The 21,328-nt window shown below is 37.0% G+C and overlaps 2 protein-coding genes across 2 annotated transcripts; one reads left to right on the top strand and one right to left on the bottom strand.

Moving 5' to 3' along the window:
* Positions 1 to 4,927: 4,927 nt before the first annotated feature.
* LOC127655427 (ATP synthase subunit O, mitochondrial-like) lies at positions 4,928 to 7,452 on the bottom strand. The gene is made up of 7 exons (XM_052143258.1): positions 7,374 to 7,452; positions 6,792 to 6,842; positions 6,438 to 6,548; positions 6,209 to 6,338; positions 5,659 to 5,771; positions 5,458 to 5,544; positions 4,928 to 5,159 (listed from the first exon to the last, which is right to left on the bottom strand). The coding sequence occupies exons 1-7, from the start codon at positions 7,398 to 7,400 to the stop codon at positions 5,049 to 5,051; spliced, it is 630 nt and encodes a 209-aa protein (XP_051999218.1). The 5' UTR covers positions 7,401 to 7,452; the 3' UTR covers positions 4,928 to 5,048.
* Positions 7,453 to 12,488: 5,036 nt separating this feature from the next.
* Positions 12,489 to 20,941, top strand: LOC127655425 (sodium/myo-inositol cotransporter-like). The gene is made up of 2 exons (XM_052143256.1): positions 12,489 to 12,726; positions 15,671 to 20,941. The coding sequence occupies exon 2, from the start codon at positions 15,951 to 15,953 to the stop codon at positions 18,096 to 18,098; it is 2,148 nt and encodes a 715-aa protein (XP_051999216.1). The 5' UTR covers positions 12,489 to 12,726; positions 15,671 to 15,950; the 3' UTR covers positions 18,099 to 20,941.
* Positions 20,942 to 21,328: the final 387 nt, after the last annotated feature.

Raw genomic sequence — 21,328 nt, 5'->3', positions numbered from 1 at the left:
TAATTTTTGATTAAACATCCTCCACAATACAGTGACACCGGATGCTTGTAGGAACATTGTTAATGCAATCTCTTATATTGGTGTACATTGCTTGTTAACTGACTGTTACAGGCCATATTACCACAAAGGCTAGAAAATGTAAATGGTTAAAGAAACATGTATTCATCTCACACATCAAGTATTAAGGGCGATTAAAGGAGAACTTACTGAAAATTATAAGAATTTTATATAAGAATTAAAAATTCCCCAGAGTTCTCCTTTAAGCATTCTAATTTATTAATGTGAATACTGAATGCACTGTATATATTGTCATGGTAGTAATGGTATCAAATAATTCCTATAAATGTGAATGTAACGTGCAAATATTCTGTTGCAATAATAAACTTATTTCGAACAGATGTTAATGTTCAAGAATCTTTAGTTTATTTATTGTAATGAATTTGTATAAGAAAAATAGTGGTATGTGTTGGCCAAGTATTTATGTACTGCCCTTAAAGAACTTCTTGACATTGCAAGCCTAATTTCTATTTAACTGTCTTCTTTTTCAGTACTTTAAACAAGTAACTTATTAAATGGACCGTGTAAGTACTGGCTGCATAAATGTGTACAAAATAATGAGCTAAAGTATATCACACAAGACCATGCTGGTAGACCAGCATCACCAACAAGACCATGCTGGTAGACCAGCATCATTAATGAGACCTTGCTGGTTGACCACCATCACCAGCAAGACCATGCTGGTAGACCAGCATCATTAATGAGACCTTGCTGGTTGACCACCATCACCAGCAAGACCATGCTGGTAGACCAGCATCATTAATGAGACCTTGCTGGTTGGCCAGCATCACCAGCAAGACCATGCTGCTAGACCAGCATCATTAATGAGACCTTGCTGGTTCACCAGCAAGACCATGCTGGTAGACCAGCATCATTAATGAGACCCTGCTGGTTGACCAGCATCACCAGCAAGACCATGCTGGTAGACCAGCATCATTAATGAGACCTTGCTGGTTGACCAGCATCACCAGCAAGACCATGCTGGTAGACCAGCATCATTAATGAGACCTTGCTGGTTGGCCAGCATCACCAGCAAGACCATGCTGGTAGACCAGCAAGACCATGCTGCTAGACCAGCATCATTAATGAGACCTTGCTGGTAGACCAGCATCACCAGCAAGACCATGCTGGTAGACCAGCATTGTCTTGCTGGTCCACCAGCTAAACCAGCATAAACCAGCATAGACCAGCATAAACCAGCATAGACCAGCATGGAAATTATGCTGGTCTATGCTGGTTTTTCCAGCAGGGATGTTAGTGTAACCGGTCCTGCTCGACTCGCTCTGAGTGGGATTACAACTGGTGTCTCCGGCATGGGAGGCGGGCATGCTAACAAGGAGGCTAAAGGCTACAACCCCTAATGTTAGTCGCTAATGCACCTTTTGAGGCCAGGGGAGTGAGGTTTACACTGCACAGTACCTACTAGCTGGCTACATTACACTCACCCCCCTAAACCTCACTACCATCCGGGTCATGGCACCACTGTAACCGGTCCTACTCGACCCGCTCTGAGCATGATTCAAATCGTCGTCTCCTCCCCTTCTCGGCAGATGGCCGCGATTCTTCTGGCTCTCGATAGCTTGCAGCGACCCCTCCGTCCCAAGGCCAAGGTCCGCAGCTGCTTCCCTGGTGGATGGCAGAGGTGAGGACTCCGCTGCAGCGCATCCCTCCTCCCTTCTGGGATTCGGCACCACTGTAACACATTAAAGATGGGCAAGGAGGAGGCGGGAACCAGCTGAACAATAAACATTAAGTTTAATGGTAAGCTTAAAACCAACATAAACAAGCGTGGCCAGCGGATCTCTCTCTTTTGAAACGGCGCCTCCATCGCCCCTTTATCTCGCTCTCCCGCTGATCAGCTGATTCAGTGCCGGCCGTACTCTCCTCCTCGTCACACTCACTGATTACATTTTCACAGAAAAAGACATTCTGTCTTACACAGGGTCCTAGTTAAGAGGATGAGAGACCTCCTCCTTTTTTCCTTACAGTAGAGAAGCTAATAAATCAAAATGCTATTCTTGCATATATGGACCCCAATTAATTATATTGGTTTAAAATCATACTTTCAAACTTTTTTCTAAATATGAAAAAAATAAAAAATAAAATCATATATTCGGACAGGCAACAGAACAAGTGTTGCAATTCAGAGAAATGGCTTGATGGACTTTTCATTCTATTATTCAGTGATATTTAGAACACCAAATAAAGTTTTTATTTACTTTTGGTTATTGGATACAAAATAAATATATATATTTTAATTTTATTTAAATATATATTTCATACTAAAAGTAATAGTCCTGATTTTTAAGCCGGATGTGTTGCAGTAATGAGAAATTAACAAGAAAATACTTTAAAAATCTAAAATAAAACACGACATCCATTTTATGTCCAAATTGGAACACATGTACATCTATTGTGTTCAATATTTAGAATATAATTTCAAATTGATTTGATATAGAAATATTCACTGCCGTGGTTCAAGCTTAGTTTCATTAGAATTACCCTTTTGATGTAATGCAAATCACAATACCATATTTAACTCCAAGTGAGTTATAGATCCATTTTAATGATGTTCCAATTCAAAACACCACGACACTGTTATCACTACTTTATTGTGAGTTTCTGGTGCCCTCTTGTGTTATGAATTAATAGAATATTCACAGACATCTAAATTATATGTGCTGAAGCACTTTTGATAAAAACAAGAATGGTTGGGTACAGCAAAGAAAGCATTTTTGGCCATGTTTAATGTCATGTTTACCTTTGTAAAATGATCACAATTATCAAAAAGAAGTGAAATCTATTATGGCAGCAAATTAATTTTGTTTAACGTGTGGTGGTAAGAACTATTTTAAATGAAGACCCTTTATAAAATGCATACGTTTTTTAATAGTATTTTATAATATTTCTAAAGTTTTTAAGTTTCTAAAATAAAAGATTTATAAGACAAAGGAAAGGCCCAGCTGACATCACTCAGTGTGATAGGCCCAAAGTCAATTGAATAATTAAAAACATTTGTATTAAAGTTGCCCAAGTAACTTTTATCTTTGTGTCATCTTGGACTTACACTGACACCTTGTGGCTTGGATGCAGCATCGTTTAAAAATCAAAAGTTTTCAGTTTCAGATGCCAATGTAAAAAAGAAAATTTCACAGTCAGCCATGATTACTTATATCAATGAGTGAAAGTAACAAATAACATGATGGTTACTGAGATTAAGCGAGTACTATTCGGCTGGTCATGTTATTCTAACATTGCTGCCCCCATGTGCGGACCCTCTCCATGTAGAATTAAACAGCTTTTATAAGGTTATTGATGTGACTGGAGTCCTCATCTCATGTAAGTGGTCATGAGTTTATACATGTTTAAAAATTACAATTCATGTCTATAGGAGTTAAACCTTTCTATGAGGAAAACATTACTGAGTACACCTTTCAAGTAGATATACAAAAAATACAGTTATTTTTACATTCAAAGATGAAATTGCATAGGTTTGAATGAGATAAAGGCGGTTCAAGGCGAATAACATGCAGAGATCTAGATAGATATAGATGGATAAAAATTTGGTGCTCACCCTGCAAGCAATGCAATTAATAGATTTATAAACAATCATAATAGTGTTAGAAATGATTTATCCAGCTTTCTTAGGGAATGGAAGACCTACTGCATAGGCACTCACACATCCCTTAACATTCCAATGGATGTATATCCATTGTTTTAACTTTTTCCTTTTTTATGTTAACACCAACAATACACTTTTCAAATTGAGATAAATAAAACAAAAAACTATCAATTAATAATTAAGTAAAAAAGTTACGTCCAAAAGTTAACTCATATATCAGATATATACTTGTATCTATATGTAATACATAATACATAAACACAAACACTACTGGTCAGAAGTTTTGAAACACTTGACTGAAATGTTTCTCATGATCTTAAAAATCTTTTGATCTGAAGGCGTACGCTTAAATGTTTGAAATTAGTTTTGTGGACAAAAATATAATTGTGCCACCATATTAATTTGTTTCATTACAAAACTAAAATTCAATAAAACAAATTTTTTTTTTTTTTTTTAAATTGATGTCTTGGACCAAATAATAAAGAAAAGCAGACGATCAGTGCCCAACATAGATGGGAACTCCTGCAATACTGTTTAAAAAGCATCCCAGGGTGATACCTAAAGAAGTTGGTTGAGAAAATGTCAAGAGTACATGTCTGCAAATTCTAGGCAAACGGTGACTACTTTGAAGATGCTAAATTATTAGTTTAAATTTATTTTGGATTTTGTTTAGTCACAATATAATCCCCATAGTTATGATGACTTTACCATTATTCTAAAATGTGAAAAAAAAAAATGATAATTATAATATAGGAGTGTTTCAAAACTTTTGACCAGTAGTGTATATACAAACATAAAAAAAAGAGGGAGCTGTATGAAAATAATTGTCTATTCATTTTTTTTTTCTTATCTTCTACTTATTCATTTCAATGGTGCCCTTCTTTTGAAAAAAAAAAAAAAAAAAAGTCTTATCGCTAATTTTTATGTCATCATCTCCATCATCTTTGAAAACTAACTCTAATCTTGTCTTCTCCAAGTCGTATTGCATTATATATAACTCTCTATTAAGAACCGTAGGACATATACCCAAAATAATATTTTGCATGCTTTTAGTGCTTTTGATATGTTGGAACATTCTTCATCAATTGCAATGACATTTTAATGGAGTAGTAATTTAGTAAGGTTTAAATGGATAGCAATTTCAAGTTAGATTTCAACAATATACAGCCTGTAAATAACGAATCAAACCTAAAAGACTATCAAACTCTTAACCAACATCAACCTAAAAATAAATAAACATACACAAGGTTTAAATGTCACATAATATTTATTTGGAACGTAACTGGACAGTCAAATAACTACACAATAGCAGAGAGGTCTTTTTAATTCATCCACTAAATCTTTATTAGTTCTGATCAGTCCACAGGACTTAGGTCTCCCTGATTAGCTTGGTGAGCTTCTGGATCTTCGTCTTAGTAGACATGTCCACATACTTATCACCAATGCTCACAATCATTCCCCCAAGGATGGAGGGATCAGACTGCCGAAAGGAGGAAAAGAAATACAAAGATTTATATCACACAACACATATTAGAGATTTCTTTGATATAAATAAATAAATGTACATTTTGATATATTTTCCAATTCTGTAAAATGTTATGAAATGACAAAACAGATGCCAAAAGACCTAAAACAAGACATCATAAAAAAGAATCCAATAATTTATGCTGACAGGAATAACCTATTAAAGCAAAATAAATCTAAAATGTTTAACTTTGGTGTGACATTTGTGCTTCAGCAATAAAATGAAGCCCAACATCTGGAGCAAGCCCACCTACCTTGGTCTCAAGCTTGATGGTCTCTCCCTTGGCAAGGAAATCATTCAGTGCCACCTTCAGCTCTGCCAGATTAGCTGCACTCAGAGGCTGAATGAACAGATATTAAAACACAAGAATACCCATAAAACATACATTTATACATGTAGTGACATTGAGCTTAAAAAATATATTTTTACACAAGCATGCATTTAAACAGCCAACCTGGGCGGTGGTGACCGAGCATGTAACCTCTCCCCTGTGGGCACTCATCATTTTGCTAAAGGCCGCAATGACATCAGGTGTCAAGGTCAAACGGCCATTTTCTGCTAGGACATCTGTGAATGAAATTGAGACAGTTGCTTATAAAAGTTAATTTATTTAAAGTCAGGGTCCCTGTAGCTCAACTAGTAGATATTGGCGCTAGCAACATAAAGATCACAGGTTCGATTCCCAGGGAACACACAAACTGATAAAATGTATACATTAAATGCCTAGTAAGTCAATTTTAGTCTGCCAAATGCATAAATGTAAATTTAAAAATTACACTTTTAAACCTTTAAAATGCTCTCATTTATGAATTTTAATACAATTCTAGCTTGCATTTACACATTTTGCTTTTTAATTACAGGTCACTCCCTAGATATTTGTATCTAATATCTGCAATAATATTGACAAAATGTATTTACACTTATTTAATTCATAGGGAAAGTTAAAAGTGTCTGTCAATTGCAGCTCTCAGTGAATCAACCTGGTGGCTTGTCCGAAAACTCACTGATGAGGTTGATGGTAATGGTGGAGAGTTTTGCCTTGGTCAGGGCATCAACGAAAGTCTTCTGTTTGATATTGCGCTTAATATGGGGGTTCATCACAAGACTCGACAGCTTAGGATCCTTGATCAAGCTCTAGCAAACATGGAAACAAAAAAAAAAAGATTTAACAACTGGTGGAAGAACTGTGTTAAACAATCAGAAACAGTGAGAGGGACACAAAGTGCAACTCACAGCCACACGACCAAGTTCCAGTTCCACCTGATCAAGGTTCTTCTGCTTGCTGGCAGCAGAGAACAGGGCAGTAGCATAGCGTCCCTCCACTCCATAGACCTGGATAGGGGGCTGGATAGACATACTATAAGAATGTACTCTGGAGTGCAAAACAACATATATTACAGTCTGCAATTCATATGTAAATGCAGAATACACCATGTGTGGATATCCAATGCACTACGGTGGTGGATCATATTCTGTAGCAGCTGTTTTATTGCTTTATTTAAGGGAAGCCAAACATACTACGTTTAGTTTTACTGCATGAAATTACTTTTTGTTAATATAACTGGCAAGAATGTCTTTTTTTTTTACCCTGATAAGTTTCGCTGCTGGTCGGATCACAGAGGTGCTAAACTGACGCACCTGTAGAAAAAGAAACAGAATATTAGAAAAGTGTATGAAATATAACGGACTATTAGTTACGTGACCTATTAATTAGTGATTAGGTCTCAAATCCTGGTTAATTGCCTACCTAGGCAACATTTTAGGGCATTATATGATTCACAACAAGGCTGCCTAGGCTGGCAGCTCGATAGGTTTAGAGACAAGGCCACTGTGTCAAATCACATTTGAAATAACCTTCAGAATGAGCATACTGTATAGGAAGCAAAGTAAAATAATCTCGCATTATTAAAAGCCTCGATGCGAGACTGTAATGAGTATTATTAAACAGAATATGGATTATGAACCACTCAAAATCACACGGTTTGACTTAATGTACATGCTGCGTTCAGAAACTGCCTATCATGGCCTCTTTCGGTTATCGGGGGGGAAAATCACCTTGGTTTCAACCTGTCTAAAGATCAGTTTACAAAGACCACCTAGATTTAACAACACAAAACCAGACAGTACGTGATTTTCCAAATAACAATGAAGGTTTTCAGAATGTCATACCTGCAGCCCCAGTCCAAGCGCTGCCATTTTCTCCTGCGACTCTGTAGGTCAAAAGTACTGCGCGTGCGTGAGAGTCCAGATAGAAATACGAAGGGCCCATCTCATGCATTGTGGGAAATGTAGTTGTTTTTTTTATTAGTGGAAAATTACCGGGGAAGATCACGGGGCAGTACACGAATTAACCGTTATAGAAACCGCTTTAAGTATTTATATAATATGCCCAATTGTGTTATTTGGGATTACACCATATCTCATATACTACATGAGTGAAGCAACGTAAAACTTAATTTAAAAAGACAATTCTGTCATTATTTACTCACCCTGCATATTGTTTCAGACCCTTCTGACTTCTCACAAAAGAACACAAAACAAAGTGTTATGTTAGTCTCAGTCACCATTTACTTTAATTGTATCTTTCATTGAAATTAAAGTGAATGGTGACTGAAGACTCCCTCCAGGACATCTATACCAAGCGGTTTGTGAAAAAAGTTTGGAGGATCATTAGAGACTCCAGCCACCCAAGCCAAGGGCTGTTCTCACTGCTACCATCAGGCAGGTGTTATCGCAGCATCAGGACCCGCACCAGCAGACTCCATGACAGCTTCTTCCCCCAAGCAGTCAGACTTTTGAACTCTTGATCTCTCACGATCAATATACATCAGCACTGCACTTTATTAACCTCACACTGGACAGTCGTAAATTATATTCTCTCTTAACAACACACTAGCAACTGACTATCAACCGACAGCCTGAATGTCAATACAGCACAATACAACCTACTGTATATTTTATATAAAATATTTTTATTGTATAATGTGTATTCTATATTGTGTGTATGTGTATTCTATATTGTGTGTATTGTATACTGTACATTGTATATTATTATTTGTATATTGTGTTGTGTGTAATTATATGTATATTAGATATTTAAATTGTGTTGTGTAAATCTGATGTTTATTGTAAATTTGTAAATGCCTCATCACTGTCATGACTGCTATGTTGCTCGGAAGTGCACCCAAGACTTTCACCCACTGTTGCACTTGTGTATATGGTTGAGTGACAACAAAGTGATTTGATTTGATTTGATTTGAGCTGTCATTCTGCTTAAAGGTGCTGAAAGCGATTTTAGCCATTCTGGAACTTCGACAAGGCCGAGACCTTGAATTAGACACGCCCCCTCGCCCTCCAAAGATACTGCTGAAACCGCCACCGAACAGTACCGCAGTGTGTCTTCTGATGGAACACAAAAGTAGCAAAATAGCGTCTTCAAGTGACAACTGTTATAAATCTTAAAATGGCATTAAACCTGAATGATCTGCTTCAACACTATGAGAATGTTCAAAATGGTCGGCAGGCAGAAAGCACATCAAAGCCTTCTGATTGGCTGATCAAATAATGTGTCTGCGCCTGTGTTCACATTTTTGTTTATGGTTTACACAGTCTAGGCTACTGCTGTCACAGAGGCAGATTAGACATTTCAGGACACATCTTTCAGGGAGAAGGAACATTTTCTGCAAACCATTCCATAACAAAATCGCTTACAGCACCTCTTATTATGTGTTTCACTGAATATATGCATTCATGTGGGTTTTGAACAACATAAGGGTTAGTGAATGATGACAAAATATTCATTTTCCGTGAACTATCCTTTTAAGCCTTTTCTATACCATTAAGTACATCTTACGTCTGGTATGTCAAAAACATGTTCAATGATATATATTGAGGAGGACATTGCACTATTTGCAAAAGAGTGTTTACAAATGGTACAATTATACAAATACAATTGTATTTCAAACTTTTTTAAAGTGAACCTGATATACCGGTAATACAGGAAGCTTGAAAGCATGAATAAAGATTAACAGTTCTGACCTTCAATGTTGTGCTCAATTCCATTAGCCATTCCAAGTGAACATGGACGTTTCCAGCTCTACAGGGGTTTTCAAACTGGGATCAGGGGACCCACAGTGGGTTGCAAAGGGGTGCTAGGGGGCCCGCTGACAATTTCAAAGAAATTACCAAATTTGACATTATAAGTGTTTCATTCTGCTTTCTAAATACTTTTAACCAAATGAAATAAAACAAATCTGCTTATAGTTTTGTCATTAAAATATTTCTAGAAACTTTAGCTTGCTCACTGGGGGTTTTAAGGCCATATTCTCTGTAAAGCTAACTTGGAACAATATTTATTGTAAAAAGTGCCATACATCATTTGAATTTAATTGAAAATGTTTCTCTTCAGGTATGCACATTTAAAATTAATAGTGAATATACAATAAGATGAGATAAGATAAGATAAATGATTGACACTGTAAACTTAACTCAAAGTATATATATATATATATTTTATTATATTACATATAATATATTAATACAGTAATTTATTTTGGCTTTGACATGCACAGTTTAATGGAAGAAGATCTTACAGCTTGAGTAATGTATAATAGCATAATAAGAAATAAATATTATATGTATCATTTCAGTCCCTACCTTAATGGGAACATTTGTTGATGAGATTGTTTGTGCTTTAACCTGCTCTCCTCCATTTTCTATGTGTAATTTAAACTACTTCTTCTTCTTACTATTATTATTATTTTGTTATTTTTTTATGTTATGTTAATGTACAATTTTAATGTGGATGTGGGACTGTGAAAATGTGGATGTGTAAATACAGTTGAAGTTTACATATATTTAGGCTGAAGTCATTAAAACTCATTTTTAACCACTCCACAGATTTAATATGAGCAAACTATAGTTTTGGCAAGTCATTTAGGACATCTACTTTGTACATAACATGAGTAATTTTTCCAACAATTGTTACAGACAGATTGTTTCACTTTTAATTGACTATATCACAATTCCAGTGGGTGAGAAGTTTACATACACTGTTAACTGTACCTTTAAGCAGCTCGGAAAATTCCGGAAAATTATGTGAAATTAGACAATTAGCTGTTGATCGGAGGTGTGCTGAACTGGCCTACCTTCAAACTCAGTGCCTCTTTGCTTGACATCATGGGAAAAGACATCATGACATCATGGTTCCAGTCTGGTTCGTCCTTGGGAGCAATTTCCAAATGCCTGAAGGTACCACGTTCATCTGTATAAACAATAGTACGCAAGTATAAACACCATGGGACCACGCAGCCATCATTATGCTCAGGAAGGAGAAGCATTCTGTCACCTAGAGATGAACGTAATTTGGTGCGAAAAGTGCAAATCAGTCCCAGAACAACAGCAAAGGACCTTGTGAAGATGCTGGAGGAAACAGGTAGACAAGTATCAGTATCCACAGTACAACGAGTCCTATATTGACTTAACCTGAAAGGCTGCTCAGCAAGGAAGAAGCCACTGCTCCAAAACCGCCATAAAAAAGTCAGACTACAGTTTGCAAGTGCACATGGGGACAAAGATCGTACTATTTGGAGAAATGTCTTCTGGTCTAATGAAACAAAATTTGAACTGTTTGGCCATAATGACCATCATTATGTTTGGAGGAAAAAGGGTGAGGCTTGCAAGCCAAAGAACACTATCCCAACCACAAAGCAAGGGGGAGGCAGCATCATGTTGTGGGGGTGCTTTGCTGCAGGAGGGACTGGTGCACTTCACAAAATAAATGGCATCACGAGGAAGAAAAATAATGTGGATATATTGAAGCAGCATCTCAAGACATCAGCCAGGAAGTAAAAGCTTGGTTGCAAATGGGTCTTCCAAATGTACAATGACTCCAGGCATGCCTCCAAAGTCGTGGCAAAATGGCATAAGGACAAAAAAGTCAAGGTATTGGAGTGGTCGTCACAAAGCCCTGACCTCAATCTGATAGAAAATTTGTGGGCAGAACTGAAAAAGTCTGTGCGAGCAAGGAGGTCTACAAACCTGACTCAGTTACACCAGTTCTGTCTGGTGGAATCGGCCAAAATTCCAGCAACTTATTGTGAGAAGCATGTAAAAGGCTACCCTCACAAAGGTATCATGGTATTTGTGGGTCCTTGGCATCAAACATTTTTAAAACCCTTGCTCTAGCTCATCTTGTCAACTTTAAATGTCTACCCAGGCCTAGCTCCTGCTGTAAGGTGGGCTATAGTTTCCTCAGTGATGGCCGAACAGTTGAAGGGGTGGGTGTGGGTGTAGGTGTGGATGTCAAGGTGGTTCAAGCTCCTGATTGGGTGGACCAAGCCCATCCAGGTCCCCATGTGAATCCTGGGCTAGGTGTTCCTCTGAAAATGATGATTTGGGTGATTAAAAATAAAAATACAGTAATTCGCTAGCTACATTACTTCATCTCAGATGATTTGTTTTAACATCTTTATCTTCTGTTTTGGAATTTAATTCAGTGTTAGTTTTTACTTTTTTTAATCACAGCCAACTGTTTAATCTTTTCAACTTACTGTTGCAGCTTACACTCGAGTAAGTAGGTCAGTTGCATATGACATAATTTTAATACCTTGATGCTTTCACACAGATACAATGATTGATATAGTTAGACTATAAGTTAGATGAGTAGTTTTGTTTATTTATGTTTGAATATTTTTATTTATGCCACATTAACAGCATTGTTACACTAAATATCAGCTCAGTTGTGATTACTTTTGGCAAGAAGAACCACCGCTGTGCTGACATACAATACAACAACACTCTTGCTCTGATGAGAATGCTTAAATGGACAGGCTGTAAAGTTCACTGTGATGTTTTGATAAAAAATTATATTATAGGCCTACATAATTGATAGGTAATTAATTGCAGGCAACAGTGCACATAAAATCTGGAACAAATGCAACTGGCATCAATTTGGTGAAGAACATTCTTGATACGCACTACAAACACCACTGTTCAGGAACCTTGCGGTACATTTCCAGATTGTTCTTTTGACTGCAAAACATAAGAGGCTTAGATTTAACCTGTCCGAAGACTGTTTCTCGTTTAGCCCCAGAGGTTTAATAGTGGCTAAAGAAGGGCGATTTTCTGGTAGTTTCTAATATTAAGTAATGGACTACAAGAGGTGATAAGTCAAGAAACAGTCTTCTTATAGGTGATCGGCGCATTTATATGCAAATGAGTCTGAATCCGCGACACGTCACACCACATTCACATGGGCGTGTACAACGGAACAAAATATGTGGACGAAGGTTTATAAAAGCAGCTTTTTGACCACTAAACATTCTGGAGGATCGACATATATAGAAAAAACCTTCTATTTTCAAACGTGTAAAGTCCTCTTTTCACAGCGATCATAGCCTTTTTCTTCAGCTCTGAAGCTATCATAAACCGGTGTAGAGACAACATCGCTTGGAGCCGTTCATTCATTCTACGAACACACGCTAATATTCTTTGTTAATTACAAGGCAATATTATAAAAATGGTAAGTTTGTCTCTAGTATAACCATGCTACTAGGCATGCAGGGATTGATTAATGATCCGAACAGACTACTAGGGCTTGTACAGTGTTTTGTTACGACGTAAAGATGCGCCAAATTTGAAGAATTTCGTCAGATCCATAACACAGGAAATAGATGCGAGTTAAATCCTCAACCTTCAGATACACTATTTTCAAATAAATCGGTACAGTATAGGTAATACATTAAGAAGGAGTGATATGTCGAAAATGCCAAGGTGACTGGCTTGGTTTCTTTTAGTATGTGACAGCAAAACGCATCGTTCAGTTGTACCAGTCAGGCGACTGCGAATCTTCTAGAAATTTCGAAGTCGTAGGTTGTTGCTTAGAATGACGGACTTTGTTGTTAATGAATAGAGTATATATTGTAAATTGGGGAGTCGTTGACGTAAAAAAGACTTGTTTCAGTTGGTTGCTGAGCAAATTTTTTGCAGTGACAAGACGCTCTGGCATTGAGGTGTGTCGGCTGTGAGTGGAAATTTTCCTTCTCGCCCACTCCTCCTCCCCTGAAAAGTCTCTACTTTTCTTGGCCAACCAGAAAATTCATAAGGATATTAGCCTAGTCTGTCTGGTCACCAAATTTAACACCTCTCAGGAGGAGCTGTTTACAGTGTTTTGTGTCATTGTGATGTGTGCACTGTGCAACCTGATGACAGCAGATTAAATTATATCAAAGAACAGTTCGTTCTTGTGATGCTTTGTTAGATAAGGCAATGCTGTAATTTAAAATGCGTTCTTACTATTATCTGTGTCTCTTGACTGTATCAGTCCAGTCTCTATGCGTGTGCCCTTTATGGCTTTGCGAGCTGGATAAGTGCAATGAGAAACTTGCTTGTAGATACGAATCTGGCTTTTTTTTTCATGGTATGATTTCAACCAAGTTTGAGGGGAAAAAAAGCTAGAAAGAGTAGCATAAACCGAGTGATTTTGTCAAGATGGGGTGGGACGTCTGGCTTCCGATAAACAGCACTATGTGTTGGGCTAAAATGTAAGAGGAACAGAGTTTGCATTGTACTGAAAGCATGAATCAGGTACTTATGTGGTATGCATATAGAATGAGTTGCAGGGGCCAGCTCACAAGTATACCAACAGGAGGCAGCAGTCCTTGCTGATTGGTGCTCCATAAGGATTGTTTGGATGTTGTGATGAGCGTCAGATAGTGTATCTTATCCTTGTTTAATGATAAATATTGCTTTTTAATGTCCAGTTTCATATCAACATTAATATCACCAAACAGTTAGGATAGTTTTCAGGGATTTTGGAGACTGACCTTGGTGTGAGATGTAGTGTTAATAATCTGTCCTATGATTCACAAGGAATTAGTGCCTGGAGTCAGAGCTGGTATAGTTTTCAGATGGCAGAACAGCAGATTAGGAGGCAAAGAGGCAGATTTACATATGTTTAAGTTATGCAATCATTAAAGCCAGACAATGATGAATGGGGTTGAATGCTGATAGATATTATTAGTAGGGATGTGCTGAATGACTAATATTACTGATGTTTAAATGGAAATTCTGAAGCCGACTAGTTTAATAAGAAAGCAACCTTCAGAAAACAGTAAAAATTGTTTATATATATATATATATATATATATATATATATATATATAATAAGTTGCACGTATAGAACATTAACCAATAATAATTACGATGTTAAAAAAAAATAGCCATAGGATAGAACAAATTTGCCTGTGATGGAGCATATGAAACCCTAATGTATTCTAAACATGACATGCACACAGAATAAAAGATTTGCTAAGCAGTCGGCACCTTGTTGAAAATAGCCTTTTTAATCAGCATATTAAAAAAATGGTATACCTAGCCTAAAACAGTATTTTTCTAGGCTACTTACTCAAAAGCATAAATATTTTGATGAACAAAATTAACACATTGACATGGTCCTGTGAAAGACAAGACTTGACTCACCCTAGGCAGCCATCCTGCGCTTGAAAAAGCCTACACAGCGGAAAAATAACGTACAAGCATGCACAGATTTAAAGACTCAAATGTGATAACATCCATAGGAACTTCCAAACGTTTGTAAACCCGATTTCCGCTCTACCGAAAGCATTTCATTACTACTTTTTTGAGTTTTCATGGTTAGCGTGAGGACATTTTCCTGCACGTGCCCCAAGTGAGAGAGGGAAGAACCATGTGCAGCCTGATGTGTAATTAAACTTTGTATCTGCTCCAGACATCCTCTTTTTTTAAATAATATTTGTATTATTAATTATATTTAAAATATGTAGGCCTAACATTAATATGACAGTAATTAAAGCACAACTGCTGTAAAAATATAAAGTGAAAATGTAAAATGATGATCAGTTTAATGGGGGGAAATATTAACCGACTAGTAATTCCAGTGTCGACTAAGAGCATCAGAACTTTTTAGTCGACTAGTCTTGCACATACCTAGTTATTAGCATGAAATCCTAAAATAAAATGGTTTAAATTATTTTGTTGTGTGATTTAGTCTGCGTATTATGATAAATCCATTAAATCACATGGCAGTGGAATAGCTGGCATTCACCCCCAAACATATTTATATTAAAAATGTTGTCTGATCAGTAAAAATCCTTTGTCTATGATAATGGATATTGTGTAACCTATTAAACACTGTGTATGTGTGTCTGTGTGATTGATATGGTTACTTTCTGCCTTTGTAGCTATACAATTTAATAACTGTATTATTTAATGTTAATTGTCTATGCCAACAGCATAGCAACTGTAACAATATTTGTAATAAAATCCTTGTCAAAAATGCTATTTTGTGTTTTCTGATTTCGTACTGATGATGGTCTGTAAGAAGGCATGGATGGGGTTAGGGCCTGTCATCTGCTTGTCAGTCTATCGTTACAGTACATTTAATGCATGCTTTGTCTCTCTTTCTTTCTGTGTTTTCTGTCTTGCAGGAATGTAAACTCTTGCCATTTCTAGACCAGAAGCCTGAGACATACTCCCCCAAATAACCAGTGTGCTTCATGAGAGCACCGTTGGATTAATCAAAACACAAACAAATTGAAATTCTTCTGACAGATTGCGGATTCTTCCGTATCCACCTAAAAAGGCAGCAAACCAAAGGAATAAGAGATTTTTTTTGTGCATGCCTGCATCGCTACTCTAATAACCTTTTTACCCAGCTGGCGATTACATTTAGTAATAAACTGTTATAGTAATTTAAAAAGGTAAAAAATGGGACCAGCAATGGAGGCAGCCGATATAGCCGTTGTTGGACTTTATTTTGTCCTTGTGTTTGTAATTGGTCTCCTTGCCATGCGGAAATCCAACCGTAGTACTGTCAGCGGCTACTTCCTGGCTGGTCGAACTATGAATTGGGTAATGATAGGGGCCTCACTGTTTGTCAGCAACATTGGTAGCGAGCATTTCATTGGCCTCGCTGGTTCTGGTGCAGCAAGTGGTTACGCAGTGGGCGCCTGGGAGTTCAATGCCCTTCTGCTTCTGCAGCTGCTAGGCTGGGTGTTCATCCCGGTCTACATCCACTCTGGAGTTTACACCATGCCAGAGTACCTTGCAAAGCGTTATGGGGGCAGGCGGCTGAAGGTTTATTTTGCAGCCCTTTCCCTTTTGCTGTACATCTTCACTAAACTCTCTGTGGACTTGTATGCAGGAGCTCTCTTCATTCAGGAGTCTCTTGGCTGGAACCTTTATCTGTCAATAATCTTGCTCATTGCCATAACTGCCTTGCTGACTGTGACTGGCGGATTGGTGGCAGTGATCTACACGGACACTCTACAGGCCATGCTCATGATTGGTGGTGCATTAACCCTTACTGTTCTCAGTCTGATCAAAGTAGGTGGTTTGGAGGGTGTACGGGAAAAATACATGGAGGCAGTCCCAAACGTCACAGCCATCCTGGCTAACAGCAATTTCAGCTTCAAATACACAAACTCCTGCCGAATCCATCCCAAGCCAGATTCACTCAAGCTCCTACGAGGACCTCTTGATGAGGACATCCCTTGGCCTGGCTTCCTGTTAGGTCAGACACCTGCATCCATTTGGTATTGGTGTGCTGACCAGGTGATTGTGCAGAGAGTGTTAGCAGCAAAGAATATCGTCCATGCTAAAGGTGCAACTCTTATGGCAGGTATGCTTAAAGTCCTTCCCATGTTCATCATCGTCATTCCAGGAATGATCTCACGAATATTGTTTCCAGATGAGCTTGCGTGCATTGGACCAGAGCACTGCATGGCAGTGTGTGGCAGTCAGGCTGGCTGCTCCAACATTGCCTACCCTCGACTGGTCATGAGTATAATGCCAGTGGGGCTTCGAGGGTTGATGATGGCTGTAATGATTGCTGCCCTCATGAGTGACTTGGACTCTGTTTTTAACAGTGCTAGCACCATTTTCACTTTGGACATTTATAAAATGGTGCGTGCGTGTGCCGCATCCCATGAGCTGGTGCTGGTGGGCAGAATGTTTGTGATATTCATGGTTATTATCAGCATTGCTTGGGTGCCGGTCATTATTGAGATGCAAGGTGGCCAGATGTACCTCTACATCCAGGAAATGGCAGGATACCTGACACCTCCTATCGCTGCTCTCTTTCTACTTGGTGTGTTCTGGAAGCGCTGCAATGAGACAGGAGCTTTTTGGGGTGGCATGACTGGGTTTGTGCTAGGCACCACACGCCTCCTCCTTGGCTTTATATATCGTGAGCCTAAATGTGACCAGCCAGATGAACGTCCAGCTTTCATCACACATGTCCACTATATGTACATTGCTACTGGGCTGTTTTGGATCTCTGGGCTGGTGGCTGTGGTTGTCAGTCTGTGCACACCACCCCCAGAAAAGGAGAAAATCCAGCGTACTACAATCTGGGGCTTATGTAAACTGAAACAGCTTCCTGTGACTGAACGAGAGGAGATTTTCAAACTCACTAATAATGGTCATGTCCACTTCAATGGCAGCGGCAATGGTATCCTTCAAAAAGATGTGCCTGAGGATGTCCAGAAAGATAGATGTGTTGATGGGGCTGACATGAAACTCCTCATGCCCTCCCCTTGTGACGAAGATCCCATGACCCCGAGCACAGAGGCATCCACACCAATGGAGCTTTACAGCAATGGTCATGCAAAGCTTATGAATCCGAAGGTAGGTGACCAAAGCAAGTGTGATGAAGAGAGTCGCCTGCAGGTATTTGACTGGATTTGTGGGCATAAGGAGCAGAATTCTTTTGTTGAAACCAAAGTCACTGAAGAGGATGAAGGAACTATACGTGAACTGCTTCATGAACCCCCAAAGTTCAAACTGTTACTTAACTTGGGCCTGGTATTGGTCTGTTCACTGGGTATCTTCATGTTTGTGTACTTCTCCTTGTAGTGTGCTGATCTTGCAGTATCATGACGTTTAAGTGATGGACAGCACATGTGTATCAACTATTTGTTATTACAATCTTGGGTCTGTGATATTTACAGTGTGGTTTTTATAACATCCTTTTAGGGACTCACTAAACGCTTTTAATCGTACAATATAAGTGATTTAAGTGATCTCCTTAGATATACAGTATGTCTTTCCTGCTTCCAATATTAAAGCTGTTTTTGTGATATGTTGACAACCAAATGCATTATTAAAATAGTGGCTTTTACATCGTTTATGGACAGCCTTGTTAAGATAATGTATTACATAATCGTTTTGTAACTGTGCATTTGTAATTGTAAGCACTCAGTTAAGACTACCAAATTTATAAAACTCGACTTCACTGTAAATTTGCCACCTTTATAATTTAAATGGATATAAATGTGTTTCTTGTAACCAGCTGTGTCTGTATGACTACATTTAACACCTGTTAGTGCAGAATGGAATTTGTGATTTTGTGAGTAAAGGTGGTAAATTTATCATGATAGTAAATTTTTATTATGATATCAGAGTTTTATAAAAAATCATTAACCTATCACAAAGGTGTTGTGCTGATGATTAAACCTGGTACCATTAACTTGTACATTCCCAGGTACACTTGAGTATTTAGGTCCATGCATATTGTAACTAAGTAATTTTCTGTATCATTTGTAATAATTTCCATGTATTTAGAGCTACTTTCTTTGGTGTGTGATCAAAAAAAGCCACCAAAATGCCTTTCATGCAGGTTGGTAGCCATAAGCTCAAAAAACATTGTTTTGTTCCCTTTTTGGGATTATTACATGGTGAAACTGATTCCCAAGGTTTGTTTGCTACTACAGAAGACTGGTTATCTGTGGATGTTACAGACTGACCCTCAGAACGTCCACAGGAAAAACACCATCTAAAGAACACTGTTATTAATGTTGAAATCTAAATATTATAAGTGGACACATGTTATGATATCCCAAAACATGTCAATTAAGACAGGGATGTTACATTTTGATTGCTGCGCAAAATAGTAACTTGTTCTTCTAGAAGAAGAGTTTGATTGTGGCTGAATTAACATGCATTGCCTGTTATTCTGCTGTTGAATGTACTGTTTGTTCAGACAAAGGGGAACTTTGGCCTTAGTGAAATGTGAATTGGCGTGAGAAGCAACTTATTTAAGTTTAAATTTTAAGGTATTAATACCTTGACATCAAAGCACTTATTTTAGTGAATAAAGTGACCTAAAGGTGCAACAATTGAGATTTTTGGAAACTTTATTTTTGAGATTTGTTTGTTAATTCTGAAGAGTAATGTGTCCAGAAAGTTATTAAGAAGAGGTACAACATTTATTTTATAAGCATATCATAAATGGAGGGCTGATTCTTGTAAAACAATGTATTAAAATCATGTTTTATAATGATAATCTCAATACTGGATAAAGAGGTTAAGAAAAGGTTCAATAGAGATTATTTGCTCATTGTTTTATTTATTTATTTATTTACCCAAACTGAATGACTTTGGACTCGTTGTATGTTTATTAGCATTCTCATCTTTGCAGTTACCAGTTTATTTAATTTGTTCATATCATATATATATATATATTTTTTTTTTTTTTTTACTTGGGAAATTGCTGATCACTGAATCGAGACATTGGACAATCTTACAGTTAAGGAGGACATATTGCTTAAACTAAGAAATTAACTTACCTTCTAAATGTAGGATTACAAAATGTGGGGACTGCTGTGATTATCTAGACATACAGTAATCAAATTAGAATAACTTTGAGTTATTACAATTTGTAAGTATTGTTAAATATTCTTCTTGTATTGCTTGCAGGTCTAATGATCCAAAAAAAAACTGCTTTTTTAAACACATTGATTTTAGAAAATGATTTGTTGATTTTTCTGGCAATGCTTTAATGGAACTTGGGGTGCGGAAATGATTATTGGTTTTGGATAAACCACAGATTTCCAAATCAAACCGACAGCCCAAATGTTTTGAATATTAACCCATGCATTTGTTATAAGCATAAATAAACAAGATATTGACCTTTTTTTAGTCATATTTTGAAAGCACTGTTATGTTTTTTGTGCTTTGGTAATTCATTTATTTAAGTATTATTTCATTTAACATCACTTTTAAGTAACTACAACAAGAGGAGATTACTCTGGGTACATGTGTTTTTCTTTGTTGCTAACTATACAGCTCTTGTTTTACATTTGAATTGAATGGTGTATAGATTCCAAATATTTTTATTGTGTGATATATCCTGTTTAGAGTGTGTGCATTTCTGAAGATTCCTCGTGTTGCTGAATCCTGTCTGATTTATTAATTCATGGTGGTGACTTCCATGAGCTTAGGGAAGAGGCATATGGAGTTTATTGAATTGAATCTCTGATCTTATCAGAAATATGCAACTGCTTTGTACATATTTGCTACTTTTATTATAAAAAGTCGCAAATAAATAAATTGATATTCTTTGGAGAAGGATAAACTGTGTGAGCTTGTTTATTTAACTTGTATTAAGAAAATTTCATGTGTTTTTCTCAGCAAGTTAAAGGGTTGTTTACTGAATGCATAGATCTTGTATGAAATTATTTACTTGCACATTAACATGTAATTGCTATTTTGAATTGCTTAAGGTCATATTCAAAACAGTTTAACACACTTGTTTATTCAACTTCATGATTATATCCGGGATGTTTTTTTTTTTTTTTATAGTGAATCATCCGGTCTTGTCATAGTAATGTATAACATTTATCATGTTGCTGTCAGAGTGTCATCAAAATACTGCATATGAAAATAATTTAATTCTGTTGTGTTGTCTTAAATAAAAATCCTGCATATTACTGTAACACTTTATTTTACAGTGTCCATGTTACACATATGACATGTTACTAGTATTAATAGCAATAACAATACAAATATGCAAGTACAAATAGCCCTAAAATAATTACACAGTAATTACAAGTAGTTATATGTATTGCTTAGTAATTACCTATGGAAATACAAAGTAACATGAAAACTAAAATAAAGTGTGACCTTCATATACTCCATATAAAGACAATTAATCCTACAATATGTACTCAAATGCATATGAATCCTCCATTTCACGAATATATGAATTCTTTTGATATTCTTATGAGCTAATATAAATCACACACCACCTTAAAACAAAACCTGATATTTTCACTTCTATGCATATGTGTCTACTTGTTTTCCCA

Source organism: Xyrauchen texanus, chromosome 14, assembly GCF_025860055.1.
Source record: "Xyrauchen texanus isolate HMW12.3.18 chromosome 14, RBS_HiC_50CHRs, whole genome shotgun sequence".
Classification (NCBI taxonomy): domain Eukaryota; kingdom Metazoa; phylum Chordata; class Actinopteri; order Cypriniformes; family Catostomidae; genus Xyrauchen; species Xyrauchen texanus.
The sequence above is the reverse complement of the archived record's forward strand: the minus strand, read 5'-3'. Positions and strand labels throughout refer to the sequence as shown.